This window comes from Xenopus tropicalis, chromosome 7 (assembly GCF_000004195.4).
Source record: "Xenopus tropicalis strain Nigerian chromosome 7, UCB_Xtro_10.0, whole genome shotgun sequence".
Classification (NCBI taxonomy): domain Eukaryota; kingdom Metazoa; phylum Chordata; class Amphibia; order Anura; family Pipidae; genus Xenopus; species Xenopus tropicalis.
The window spans coordinates 125,899,841-125,915,078 of record NC_030683.2 but is presented as its reverse complement, the minus strand read 5'-3'; the positions used below and the strand labels follow the sequence as shown (position 1 = coordinate 125,915,078).

The 15,238-nt window shown below is 40.6% G+C and overlaps 1 protein-coding gene across 1 annotated transcript; it reads left to right on the top strand.

Moving 5' to 3' along the window:
* The first annotated feature begins 9,983 nt into the window (after positions 1-9,983).
* On the top strand, positions 9,984-13,182 carry LOC101733954 (alpha-tectorin). Its single transcript, XM_012967586.3, has 4 exons — positions 9,984-10,076; positions 10,538-10,590; positions 11,704-11,748; positions 12,653-13,182. Exons 2-4 carry the CDS (start codon positions 10,551-10,553, stop codon positions 13,027-13,029), a joined length of 462 nt encoding a protein of 153 aa, XP_012823040.1. The 5' UTR covers positions 9,984-10,076; positions 10,538-10,550; the 3' UTR covers positions 13,030-13,182.
* Positions 13,183-15,238: the final 2,056 nt, after the last annotated feature.

The window sequence follows — 15,238 nt, the reverse complement described above, 5'->3', positions numbered from 1 at the left end:
TATAGTCTGTGTGTTATTTGCCTTCATAAAATGGAACTCTGGGACAATCACTGCTCTCGGCATCTAAATTTCCATCGCCGGGCACTTTTGTCATTGTCTTCATACCTCTAGTACCATGTCATAACAATATCTCTGCTAGGCGTATTCTTAGTTTCCCAGGAACCCTTAGCCATGTGACCTGTACTCTTATACAGTATAAGAGTACAGGTCACATGGCTAAGGGTTCCTGGGAAACTAAGAATACGCCTAGCATCTATAAAAAGAGATTTTTAACCCAGGATTCTGCTGCAGAAGCTCTTTTTCAAAAGAAAACATGTTTTCCCATGACAGAATTCCTTTAAAATGAAGTACATAAATCTATTTTTCCATAGAGCAGCACATTGTTATGACTACTTATGAATACTTTTGCAAGCCACTGTAAATTCAGTCACTCTTTACTGCTGTGTTGCACGAGTGAAATCCCCCCCCCTCCGTTTCAGCAGATTAGTGGGCAGGTAACAAGATAGCAACCCCCAACACCTCTGCTGAAGCAGTCAGCTGCCTGAACTGATAGTGCGTCTATGGGCGATTGGCACTGCTGGTACTGTCTTGAATTTTAGCGAGTCGGTAAACAGACAAAATTGCTTATACAGGTATAGGACCCGTTATCCAGAATGCTCGGGACCAAGGATATTCCGGATAAGGAGTCTTTCCGTAATTTGGATCTCCATACCTTAAGTCTACAAAAAAATCAATAAAACATTAATTAAACCCAATAGGATTGTTTTGCATCCAATAAGGATTATTTATATCATAGTTGGGATCAAGTACAGGTACTGTTTTATTATTAGAGAAAAGAGAATCATTTAACCATTAAATAAACCCAATAGGGCTGTTCTGCCCCCAATAAGGGGTAATTATATCTTAGTTGGGATCAAGTACAGGTACTGTTTTATTATTACAGAGAAAAGGGAATCATTTAACCATTAAATAAACCCAATAGGGCTGTTCTGCCCCAATAAGGGGTAATTATATCTAGTTGGGATCAAGTACAGGTACTGTTTTATTATTACAGAGAAAAGGGAATCATTTAACCATGAAATAAACCTAATAGGGCTGTTCTGCCCCAATAAGGGGTAATTATATCTTAGTTGGGATCAAGTACAGGTACTGTTTTATTATTACAGAGAAAAGGGAATCATTTAACCATTAAATAAACCCAATAGGGCTGTTCTGCCCCAATAAGGGGTAATTATATCTAGTTGGGATCAAGTACAGGTACTGTTTTATTATTACAGAGAAAAGGGAATCATTTAACCATTAAATAAACCCAATAGGGCTGTTCTGCCCCAATAAGGGGTAATTATATCTAGTTGGGATCAAGTACAGGTACTGTTTTATTATTACAGAGAAAAGGGAATCATTTAACCATTAAATAAACCCAATAGGGCTGTTCTGCCCCAATAAGGGGTAATTATATCTAGTTGGGATCAAGTACAGGTACTGTTTTATTATTACAGAGAAAAGGGAATCATTTAACCATTAAATAAACCCAATAGGGCTGTTCTGCCCCAATAAGGGGTAATTATATCTTAGTTGGGATCAAGTACAGGTACTGTTTTATTATTACAGAGAAAAGGGAATCATTTAACCATTAAATAAACCCAATAGGGCTGTTCTGCCCCAATAAGGGGTAATTATATCTAGTTGGGATCAAGTACAGGTACTGTTTTATTATTACAGAGAAAAGGGAATCATTTAACCATTAAATAAACCCAATAGGGCTGTTCTGCCCCAATAAGGGGTAATTATATCTTAGTTGGGATCAAGTACAGGTACTGTTTTATTATTACAGAGAAAAGGGAATCATTTAACCATTAAATAAACCCAATAGGGCTGTTCTGCCCCAATAAGGGGTAATTATATCTTAGTTGGGATCAAGTACAGGTACTGTTTTATTATTACAGAGAAAAGGGAATCATTTAACCATTAAATAAACCCAATAGGGCTGTTCTGCCCCAATAAGGGGTAATTATATCTTAGTTGGGATCAAGTACAGGTACTGTTTTATTATTACAGAGAAAAGGGAATCATTTAACCATGAAATAAACCCAATAGGGCTGTTCTGCCCCAATAAGGGGTAATTATATCTTAGTTGGGATCAAGTACAGGTACTGTTTTATTATTACAGAGAAAAGGGAATCATTTAACCATGAAATAAACCCAATAGGGCTGTTCTGCCCCAATAAGGGGTAATTATATCTAGTTGGGATCAAGTACAGGTACTGTTTTATTATTACAGAGAAAAGGGAATCATTTAACCATTAAATAAACCCAATAGGGCTGTTCTGCCCCAATAAGGGGTAATTATATCTAGTTGGGATCAAGTACAGGTACTGTTTTATTATTACAGAGAAAAGGGAATCATTTAACCATTAAATAAACCCAATAGGGCTGTTCTGCCCCAATAAGGGGTAATTATATCTTAGTTGGGATCAAGTACAGGTACTGTTTTATTATTACAGAGAAAAGGGAATCATTTAACCATTAAATAAACCCAATAGGGCTGTTCTGCCCCAATAAGGGGTAATTATATCTAGTTGGGATCAAGTACAGGTACTGTTTTATTATTACAGAGAAAAGGGAATCATTTAACCATTAAATAAACCCAATAGGGCTGTTCTGCCCCAATAAGGGGTAATTATATCTTAGTTGGGATCAAGTACAGGTACTGTTTTATTATTACAGAGAAAAGGGAATCATTTAACCATTAAATAAACCCAATAGGGCTGTTCTGCCCCAATAAGGGGTAATTATATCTAGTTGGGATCAAGTACAGGTACTGTTTTATTATTACAGAGAAAAGGGAATCATTTAACCATTAAATAAACCCAATAGGGCTGTTCTGCCCCAATAAGGGGTAATTATATCTTAGTTGGGATCAAGTACAGGTACTGTTTTATTATTACAGAGAAAAGGGAATCATTTAACCATTAAATAAACCCAATAGGGCTGTTCTGCCCCAATAAGGGGTAATTATATCTTAGTTGGGATCAAGTACAGGTACTGTTTTATTATTACAGAGAAAAGGGAATCATTTAACCATTAAATAAACCCAATAGGGCTGTTCTGCCCCCAATAAGGGGTAATTATATCTAGTTGGGATCAAGTACAGGTACTGTTTTATTATTACAGAGAAAAGGGAATCATTTAACCATTAAATAAACCCAATAGGGCTGTTCTGCCCCAATAAGGGGTAATTATATCTTAGTTGGGATCAAGTACAGGTACTGTTTTATTATTACAGAGAAAAGGGAATCATTTAACCATGAAATAAACCCAATAGGGCTGTTCTGCCCCCAATAAGGGGTAATTATATCTTAGTTGGGATCAAGTACAGGTACTGTTTTATTATTACAGAGAAAAGGGAATCATTTAACCATGAAATAAACCCAATAGGGCTGTTCTGCCCCCAATAAGGGGTAATTATATCTTAGTTGGGATCAAGTACAGGTACTGTTTTATTATTATAGAGAAAAGGGAATCATTTAACCATGAAATAAACCCAATAGGGCTGTTCTGCCCCAATAAGGGGTAATTATATCTTAGTTAGGATCAAGTACAGGTACTGTTTTATTATTACAGAGAAAAGGGAATCATTTAACCATTAAATAAACCCAATAGGGCTGTTCTGCCCCAATAAGGGGTAATTATATCTTAGTTGGGATCAAGTACAGGTACTGTTTTATTACTACAGAGAAAAAGGAAATCAGTTTTAAAATTCTGTACTATTTGATTAAAATGGAGTCTATGGGAAATGGACTTTCCATAATTCAGACCCTTCTGGATAATGGGTTTCCGGATAAGGGATCCCATACCTGTACTGATCCACTATAATTTAGGGTGGCTTCAGGAATGTTTCTGCCAGCTAAAATACTTTGTTGTAAAATTGCCCCATGTGCCATTTGCCTCACTTAGTTTGCACAGTAAAGGATAAATATACAAAGTATACACTTCTAAATAATGGTACAGTGACTTCAATGAAAAATAACTCCAAATCCTAAATACGTTATACAGTGAGGAGCAGGAGAAGTAATGGCACCCAAAATAAATTAAACACAGTGAGAGACAAAAGGTAGTGGCATCACAAATACATTAAATATAGTAATAATCAGTGGGAACTTCAGCCTCAAAACATTAAATACAATGAGAGGCAATGGTTTCTTGACATCCCAGACCCCTTTACCCTTCCAAAAAACCAAGTTTCCTGAGGGCTGGAGAAGATTTCACCTTTCTAGAGATGAAAAAAAACCAAGAATCCTTTGCATTGCTAAATTGCTTACATACCCCGCCTTGTGGTAGAAATGAGTATAGCACCCAAGCAGGAGAAACCCTGTTTTTTCTATAATGCGACCTGTGTCCTGGTATATTGAGCTGAAACAATAAACAAAAGCTGATCTGAAAGCAGTTTTTTGGGTAGTACCAGCTTCTTCTGAAAGCTCAGACACTGGAACAATGCACTGAGATGGGCCTACACACCATCACTCAGATCTAACTAGGTATCATACGAATTTATATAAATAACTAATAACTAGCTTAAAACTATTGCTAATGAGTGCTTATGGTTTTGCTTTTGGCTATATGGTATATGTCAATGCATTCATGCACAACCTTTATTTATATAAATAAATTATATGTTTACCATTTGCTGGGGGGAAAGGGCTTATGATATCCCCAAAGGTTGGCTAGAAGTGAGAGCACCCATGCAGACCCCTGAGATGCAGCCTCTGTACAAAGCAGGACGGATGACACAATACACCAATATATTGTGCTTGGATTAAGACATAGCTTGGTCACCACTGTTGATTAATTACTAATGGTATATAAAATAACAAGAAGAAAAAGTGGGTAAATCACTGTCTCTGCCCCTATATATTAGGTACCTACCTAGTGCTACCAACCCCTATTTCTGTAGGGAAATGAGAGCAGGGCAGGCAGTAACCCTTCCAACACTTTCCCCTGTCTCTGTCCCTATATATTAGGTACCTACCTAGTGCTACCAACCCCTATTTCTGTAGGGAAATGAGAGCAGGGCAGGCAGTAACCCTTCCAACACTTTCCCCTGTCTCTGTCCCTATATATTAGGTACGTACCTAGTGCTACCAACCCCTATTTCTGTAGGGAAATGAGAGCAGGACAGGCAGTAACCCTTCCAACACTTTCCCCTGTCTCTGTCGCTATATATTAGGTACCTACCTAGTGCTACCAACCCCTATTTCTGTAGGAAAATGAGAGCAGAGTAGGCAGTAACCCTTCCAACACTTTCCCCTGTCTCTGCCCCTATATATTAGGTACCTACCTAGTGCTACCAACCCCTATTTCTGTAGGGAAATGAGAGCAGAGCAGGCAGTAACCCTTCCAACACTTTCCCCTGTCTCTGCCCCTATATATTAGGTACCTACCTAGTGCTACCAACCCCTATTTCTGTAGGGAAATGAGAGCAGAGCAGGCAGTAACCCTTCCAACACTTTCCCCTGTCTCTGCCCCTATATATTAGGTACCTACCTAGTGATACCAACCCCTATTTCTGTAGGGAAATGAGAGCAGAGCAGGCAGTAACCCTTCCAAAACTTTCCCCTGTCTCTGCCCCTATATATTAGGTACCTACCTAGTGCTACCAACCCCTATTTCTGTAGGGAAATGAGAGCAGGGCAGGCAGTAACCCTTCCAACATTTTCCCCTGTCTCTGTCCCTATATATTAGGTACCTACCTAGTGCTACCAACCCCTATTTCTGTAGGGAAATGAGAGCAGAGCAGGCAGTAACCCTTCCAAAACTTTCCCCTGTCTCTGCCCTATATATTAGGTACCTACCTAGTGTTACCAACCCCTATTTCTGTAGGGAAATGAGAGCAGAGCAGGCAGTAACCCTTCCAACACTTTCCCCTGTCTCTGCCCCTATATATTAGGTACCTACCTAGTGCTACCAACCCCTATTTCTGTAAGGAAATGAGAGCAGGGCAGGCAGTAACCCTTCCAACACTTTCCCCTGTCTCTGTCCCTATATATTAGGTACCTACCTAGTGCTACCAACCCCTATTTCTGTAGGGAAATGAGAGCAGGGCAGGCAGTAACCCTTCCAACACTTTCCCCTGTCTCTGCCACTATATATTAGGTACCTACCTAGTGTTACCAACCCCTATTTCTGTAGGGAAATGAGAGCAGAGCAGGCAGTAACCCTTCCAACACTTTCCCCTGTCTCTGCCCCTATATATTAGGTACCTACCTAGTGCTACCAACCCCTATTTCTGTAGGGAAATGAGAGCAGGGCAGGCAGTAACCCTTCCAACACTTTCCCCTGTCTCTGCCCCTATATACAGTAAAAGTCACCTATCTAGTGCTGTAGATGCATAGCTGGGCAGGCACTAACACAAGCCCAATGACCGGGGCATTAAGCTCTTCAGCACGTGTGCCTATCCCTTTCATAAGTGAGGCCCATTAACTTGGCCATCTCTATTAAATTAAAGATGGATGTTTCCTGACTCACAACAAATATAATTCACCTTCAAGTTTATCGTAATTAATAAATACATTAGGTGTGACTCCAGCAAAGTATTTAAGTGTTACACTTATAAATGTTCATATGGGGAATCCCATAACCATCCCCAGAAGTCGGTATGTACAAAAAATGATCTGTCATTTGTTTGGGTCTGTATAAGTGACCCATAAAATGCTGTTATAAGGAAGGCAGAGGTGTCAGTTTTAAACCGAAGGCTTTGTAACAGCACTATACTGTAGATGGTACAATTACCCCCCATATGTAAAAATAAGACTGGTGCAATATGAAGGTGGCCATGCAGTATATGGATCTCTGTATAGTATCTGTCTATGCAGCTTGTGGGCCCATTTGTCAGATACCTACTAGGAGCGTGGGCACCTTTAGACCATCTAGTTCCTAATTCTAATGATATTTATGGGGCACTTTTTATTTCTAAGTGACACTGTTACACAGCAAATAATTCCCTCTGCCATTTAACCTTTTATTCTTGAACCAACAAATGTATTTGTAGCTGTAATATTGGTGTGTAGGCGCCATCTCAGTGCCTTGTGCCTGAGTCTGAGCTTTCAGCCAGCGCTACACATTAGAACTGCTTTCAGCTAACCTATTGTTTCTCCTACTCCCATGTAACTGGAGGAGTCCCAAGCCGGACTTGGATTTCTTACTATTGAGTGCTATTCTGATACCTACTGGGAGCTGCTATCTTGCTCTCTTCCCATTGTTCTGCTGATTGGCTGCTGGGGGTGAGGGGGGGGGATATCACTCCAACTTGCAGCGCAGCAGTAAAGTGTGCCTGAGTCTGAGCTTTCAGCCAGCGCTACACATTAGAACTGCTTTCAGCTAACCTATTGTTTCTCCTACTCCCATGTAACTGGAGGAGTCCCAAGCCGGACTTGGATTTCTTACTATTGAGTGCTATTCTGATACCTACTGGGAGCTGCTATCTTGCTCCCTTCCCATTGTTCTGCTGATCGGCTGCTGGGGGGGAGGGGGGGTATCACTCCAACATCGGTGAATGCAAATCTTATGAGGAGCATTTAATATCTTTTAGCCGGCTCCTCTCATTTACCCATCATTTGTGTGTCATATGGTATAATAACATCCCTATACCAGAGACATCTCATAGACAGTTGTTACAGGCTCCACCCACTTACCCATCATTTTATCCAAGTTCAGTTCAGTGCATTGTTCTTACATTCAAACTCCCAAATGAACTTCCTATTACCAGGTTCAATTACTTGACCATCATTTTATCTGACTATGTCACATGATTTAATTACCCCATTAAAGGGGAACCACACCTAGAAACAAGCAATATGTTTACATTCATTTCATGCTGCAGGGTTCTAAGCCACAAGTTGTTGTTTATCTTATAGAGTTTGGTGGCTTCTAAATGGTTCCTGGCTATTAGCCATCCATCTACTAAACAGTTTTATAAATATCCTTGGACTTTTTAATTGTTACATACCAGCCTAATCTGGTTTCTATATTTTATTACTAATCGGTCACCTTTTTGCAACTAGTTACAGAAAGTCCAAGACTTGGTTAGCCATGAACAACCTATGTGCTCCTTCAAATAAACATTTGTACTCGATGCCCCTCTGGCTATAGCCTAGGACTATAGTGGGGCAAATAGCCATGTTTTTTTCCCTCAATGCTGTGATTTCTTCCCCATAACTCCACCATCATTGTGGTTGAGTTTTATCTGACACAAACAAAACAAATGTGCAGTGACAAGATGTCATAGTGCTAAGGCAGTGATCCCCAACCAGTGGCTCGGGGGCAACATGTTGCTCCCCAACCCCTTGGAATGTTGCCCCCAGTGGCCTCAAAGCAGGTGCTTATTCTATAGTCTACCAGTCTACACTTGGCTACCAACTAACCAATTATAGCCTTTATTAGTCACCCCCTAGGAACTTATGTCATGGCTTTTTATATTTTAATGTCATGGGTAAAAAAAGGTTGGGGACACCTGTTCTAAGGGGTGAGGTCCCCCAGTGATCTGTCTGGGTGGGAGCCCAGAGGTTGGACTGGGCTTCTCTTTCTGGAATCAGTGGGGATACCAGGACCCCGTCGGTGAGGAGCAGCTATTGATAGTCAGACTCAGTTATAGTACCCCCCAGGGGTGTTAGGCAGACAGGGTTAGTTAGCAAGGGCAGCTTAATGCCCCAACTTAGGTGGAACATTTGGATTAGTATCCCCCAGGCAATACCTGACCACAGTGGGAAGGGACTCAGGATATATCTCTACTCCTGGAAAGCATTCACTGGGGTGTCTCAGCATCTAGCCCTGTTTGTATGCTGTGAATCAATGTGTTCTACCTCATTGGGCTCCAAAGGACTGAGTAGTACTACAGTATTTCTATGATTTGTTGCTGCCATTTGGTAATATTATGTATACAGTTTGGCATAGCTTGGCATCACTATAAGAATCGCCGGCGCCATATTGATTTATTCAAGATACCCTTCCACCACCAATATTCAAGGGCCATAGACCTACATATACTACTATTTAGGGTTGATTACTTTTGCTGTGGCTAACTCTGGGCCAGGGAGGCAGGGCATGACATCACTGGGCAGAATAGTGATGTCACGTGGGGTGGCTTATGATGTCATGGGGGCAGGGCTATGCCGGGGCAATCAACTATTGGACAATCTCAAAGAGTCCTGTCTAGTTTTCCAAATTGGGGAAACCAAGCAGGTAGTTTTTACCCGGATAGCCCTTCCGAAAACCCTACTACTATTCCACCTCAATGTATCTAGTGATAGCTCATCAAGCAGCATTGAGACTAACCTCCATATGTAAAAAAAGGCCCTACGTTTGCCTTTTGTGTTTTACCCCAGTACCACGCCAGCACCAAACCAATAAAAAACATAAATATACAAATATAATTTTCAGCCTCCAGTTTATCCTACTAAACATAGGTGTGGTGTCTGCTTATATAACTGGGTATGTGGAAACCTGATGAAGAAATCAGTTCTTACAAAATATAAGCTGTGATTTAATTGGGCCTTCATAAGGCGGCTCAGTGACAATTATCAGTAAATGAAGCCTTTACAAGTAGGTGCTACTAGTAGCAGTGTGTTCCCCTCTATATATATATTATATATATATATATATACTCAGTCGACAGCACTCACCATTCCAATATCAAGGGCTGCGTACTTATTTATAAGAGCTTATTTATAAGCCATTTAGCACTCCTGCCTTTATATATATATATATATTTTTATAAATGAGGCTATTAACTAAATTACCTCTATCTGAATAAATACGAATGTGTCCGGCAGTGGAAACTTCCACAGCAATATATATATAAATCATAACAAATTTGGAAATATAGTTTATATAGCAATTAGGTGTTACACTTACATAACTGGGTATGTGGAAACCTGATGAAGAAATCTCTTACAAAATATAAACTATCATTTATGTTGACATTTGAAGGCGTCTCGGTGACCCATAAAACTCTGTTATAAGGACGGCAGAGGTGTCAGTGAGAACAGAAGGCTTGGAAAGGGGACAGTATCCCACAGCAGGTACAGAGAGCATCTTATATTATAGATTATATATATATATATATATATTTATTTATTTTTTTAAATCATTCTTATATTGTACTTCATGTTGTTATATTTCAACCACTGTATTAAGGCAAATGTGGCATTTCAGAGATTTATGACAATGCCCCTATGTCTGTGCTCATAAAGATGCTAGCTTTTAAACAAGTTATCAGTAAATGCTACCGGCTGATTGGTTGCTATAGGGGATAAGAAGGGTAGCCAATTTTGCTCCTGATATTACATTACCCCCTTCAGAATCCTAAATCTGCCCATAACTCATACCTATAGGATGATATGAAGGTGACCAAGTCGTATATAGACCCCTCATATACTATGTATGTATGTATGGCCGCCGTTAGTCTATCTAGTCTATTATTCTATTCTAATTCCTCCCCGTTTTGTTCAGTTCTTTCCTCTATTTTTCCCCCTATCTTCAGGCAAAAGTTCACAATGGCTACGTGGCAAAACTATTCCTTCCTGCTGGCTATGGGTAGGTACATTCAGTTCCCATAGAATGCTGATGAGACAGAGAGGTATGCACAGATGGGGTTATTAAAGGGGAAGTTCACCTTCAAGATAACTTTAAGTATGTTATAGAATGTCCTATACCTAACAACTTTGCATTGCTTCTTTATTATTTATTTTTTATAGTTTATGAATGATTAGTCTACATCTTTCGAACAATGTTATTTCGATTGTTACCTTTTATTCCTTATCTTTTTATTTTGCCCCCCTTCTATTTATATTCCAATCTCCTACTCATACCACTGCCTGGTCGGGTTGCTGAGGTAAACAAGACCCTAGCAACCAGATAGCTGCTGAAGTTTGAGCTTGTAAATTAAAAGCTAAATAATAAAAGAAACTACAAAAAATAAAAAATGAAAACCAATATCATTGTCTACAACATACTAATTTCAAGGTGAACATTCCCTTTAATAGTTACATGTGGTGATGCTCTTAATGCACTGCAATGGAAGAAATGAATATGGGGCCCCGGATGCATTGATTAAGGCTGAAGACACACAGAGCTACTAGTAGCAGCTACTTTTTCAAGGATACTAGACTCCAGTAAATCCCCTACCATAAACAATACTGAGTATTGCCTCTGCTAAAACACACGTAGAGGCAATTATCAGTAAATGATCAGCACTGTCTGTTTTAGTAGCCACAACAAGTAGCTGCTACTAATAGCTCTGTGTGTCTTTACCCTAAGGCTTCTCCATTTGTACATAAAAGAAAAGTTCATCATCTGGGTATAACACCAACTTGGGGAGTACACATAGGCCACTTCAGGCTCATAATGTTCCCTTCTTGGGCTGAGTATTGTTTTGCAGTCAAGAATCCCTAAGCACTGTCATTTATGGTGAAGACACACAGAGCTACTAGTAGCAGCTACTTGTCAAAGCTACTAAAACAGACAATGCTGATCATTTACTGATAACTGTCTCTACCTGTGTTTTAGCAGAGGCAATTCTCAGTATTGTCTATGGGAGATATTTGTGCATTTAGTAATTATAGAAAGTAGCTGCTACTAAGTAGCTCCGTGTGTCTTCACCTTTTCACATGTCTGAATTAATTTTTATTTTGTTTTCTCGTTTTCTAGCCCTGGTATTCATGGCCAATGTCCAGAGTCAGGATGCACCCCCACGTAAGTTTGTGTTATTTCTATAACCCATCCTTTCAGCATACTTAGGGGGTTATGTAATAAAAGGCACTAAGTTTGCCCATGGCAACCAATCAGCAGGCAACATTTACTAGCCCCCTTGTTTAAAAGCAAACATCCTATTGGTTGCTGGGCAAACTTAGTGCTTTTTATAACATATGGGGGAAATAGTTGGCTTTAATTGTTTGTCGTGTGTCCTGTTACATCCAATGCTGAATCCTGAAACTCGACATAGCGGCCAAAATCTCATCGTGCCCAGGACTACCCTGTATAAGGTTGATGGGAACTATTGCTTTCCCATGGATCAGGGATATAAATGATTTAGGTTCCCAGCCATACAGGCATCAGAATATACATTGGGCAGATGCCCCTGCTTTTTATTTCCCATTGGCTTTAGGCAAAGATATGAACCAGTCCCTGTTAGAACTCATTCCCTAGGTTTTCTATTTAGAATTACCCAATAGAACAGACCACTAAAAATGTATAATTTTATGAAAACATAGAGCAGGTTTTATTTCTATGGAGTAGTTTTCCTGGATAACAAAGCAGCTTATTAAATATCTTTTTAAGGAATTCCTGTTAGCTACCCTGTTTTCCCGAAAATAGGACATCCTCCAAAAGTAAGGCACCCCCCCGATTTTTCACCCCCTCGGAAAATAAGGCACCCCCCGAAAATAAGACACCCACCCAAACGATGGAATAAATGTGTACTGTATTCTTCTTCATGGAAAAATAAGTCATCCCCTGAAAGTAAGTCCTAGTGCATATTTTGGAGCTTAAAAAAATATAAGACAGTGTCTTATTTTCGGGGAAACACGGTACTAGACCAATGCTGTTTGTATTTGTAATTACCGATTAATCACCATTTTGTTTTTATTACTGTTTACAGAAGGCCGGTGTCCCGCCGACATGGTTTATGGCTGTAAGCGTGTATGTTTCAGTAACTGCGATAACCTGAACAGCACGAGAGATGTCTGCATTCTGATGTGCCCAATAGGCTGTGACTGCAAAGAAGGTTTTGTGTTTAAATCTAAAGACTCCAACACTTGTGTCCCCGTTTCTGCCTGTAAAGTCTCCTGCCCCCAGCACTCAACCTTTATACCCTGCTATACTCACTCCCGCAAGTCTTGTCGTACCAAGGACGATCCTGAGACGTCTTCAGGAACCTGCTCGCCCCGCTGTGTCTGTGATAAAGGATACATTCTCTCCGATGAGCCCGATCCTCGCTGCATCAAGATCAGTGAATGCCCTAAAATCACCAATTAACGTATTAATATCAGCCAAATAACTCCTGCGGGGAGTAAGATAAATGTGCTGTGTGATTCTGTGCCGATAGATATAGAAATGCTAAAAAAAAAAAGAATCCTATGAATTTTTGTTTCTCAAATAAACGATAAGTGCAGAGTCGCAGTTCTACAATTTGTGTTATTTGTTTCCTTATATTCTCAGCTCATAAGAACCCTTTGTAATGATGGCATCTCTGTCACATTCCCAGCGGCACTAACGCATTCCCAGGGGCACTAACGCATTCCCAGCGGCACTAACGCATTCCCAGGGGCACTAACACATTCCCAGCGGCACTAACACATTCCCAGGAGCACTAACGCATTCCCAGTGGCACTAACACATTCCCAGTGGCACTAACACATTCCCAGGGGCGCTAACCCATTCCCAGGGGCGCTAACGCATTCCCAGGGGCGCTAACGCATTCCCAGGGGCGCTAACCCATTCCCAGGGGCGCTAACGCATTCCCAGGGGCGCTAACGCATTCCCAGCGGCGCTAACGCATTCCCAGCGGCACTAACGCTTTCCCAGCGGCACTAACGCATTCCCAGCGGCACTAACGCATTCCCAGTGGCACTAACGCATTCCCAGAGGCACTAACGCTATTGGCCTGTGAGGCTGCAGTTTTACTGTTATTGTTACTTTTTATAAGTTACTTTTCCATTCAGGTCTGCTCCTATTCATATACCAATCTCTCATTCAAACCACTTCCTAGTTGCTAAGGTAATTTGGATCCTAGCAACCAGATAACTGCTGAAATTCCAAACAAGAAAAATGTAAAAACATAAAAGACGACTGCTAATAAAAAATGAAGACTAATTGCAAATTGTCTCAAAATAGATCCCTAGATCTCTAAAGATGTTGACCAAAAACCTCATTATAAATACAAGAGGCCTAACAGGAATCACGTTAGAATGCTGCTCAGCGGCACATTGTCACTCATCTGCCTGTAATTGTGTCTTTTTGGCTCAGGGATATTACAGTAAAATCAGCTATGGGGATAAAGGACACACAGCGCCAGGGAAATTGGGTAAAATGCCCCCAACTCCGGCTGTAGGAACAAAAACATGGAGGCGGAGTTACACAGATCAGCTGGGCTGGAACAGTCTCTTTTAATATTTAGAGATCTGGGGAAATGTTTTATTATTATTATTTATCCAGCCATATTGCCGGAATTCTGGAATACAACTCCGGGTTTTGCAGGACTACAGCTCCCAGTGTTTGGGGATTTGTTGTCCATCAGTAATTGCATAAAGTGGGGCTGAGCAATGGTGTTTGGATCCTGTTTAACAATTCCTGCTCTAGTGGGTCTCACAAGAACTTCTCATAACACTCTGTCTGTCTGGTACTTCTATTCTACCTCAGTGTATCTAGTGATACAGCATTTCTTCAACTGAGAACTCTTCCCCTGAACAACGTCAGCCAATGAATGGGCAGAGTTCTGCCTTTTGCTCCCACACTACTTCCTGTTACAGTCAGAGCTGCATTATTTCTGGTCATGTGATCTCTGAGGGAGCACCCAGCCCATCACAAAATGGCGGCTCAAGGGAAAAGATATCAAAGGACAAATTTGCTGATATATTATGGAGTCATAACCTCCATTTAAAAAAGAACATTTGACATGGGCAAGCTGCATACCCATGAGAGCTTTGTAATCATTTTGGGGGGGGGAGCTCCAGAATTGCCCCAGCATTGCCCTGAAGTATACAGTCCCCTGTCCCTTTACAGAACCCTGGGAAATATGTAAAAGAAGGCATTTTGCCACAGTTAAGCTGGATACTTATGATTAATGTGTTTTACTTATGGCGATTTAAATGTTAGAGAGATTTGTTGCTCACGGTTGTGCAGTTTTACCAGGAGCGACTACTCACCTTGTCTGACACCCCCTTTAATGTTATCCTTGGCCCGGGGGGGGGAGTCAGAACCCTAAACTCTTATTACAGTGCAGGGGCAAAATAATCACAATGCAAAAAAGGGAGAAAGTAAACCTTAAAGCACTATCAGCTTGTTCATATACTATAGATTAGGTACCTATCTAGTGACACCAACCCCTGTTTCTGTAGGGAACTGAGAGCAGGGCAGGCAGTAACCCTTCCAACACTTTCCCCTGTCTCTGCCCCTATATATTAGGTACCTACCTAGTGCTACCAACCCCTATTTCTGTAGGGAAATGAGAGCAGGGCAGGCAGTA

Bases quoted from the DNA above. Each gene is read 5' to 3' on its own strand.
- LOC101733954 (XM_012967586.3), top strand. From the start codon at position 10,551: ATGGCTACGTGGCAAAACTATTCCTTCCTGCTGGCTATGG. The intron at 10,591-11,703 runs GTAGGTACATTC...CTCGTTTTCTAG, and splicing joins TTCCTTCCTGCTGGCTATGG to CCCTGGTATTCATGGCCAAT. The intron at 11,749-12,652 runs GTAAGTTTGTGT...TACTGTTTACAG, and splicing joins GAGTCAGGATGCACCCCCAC to AAGGCCGGTGTCCCGCCGAC.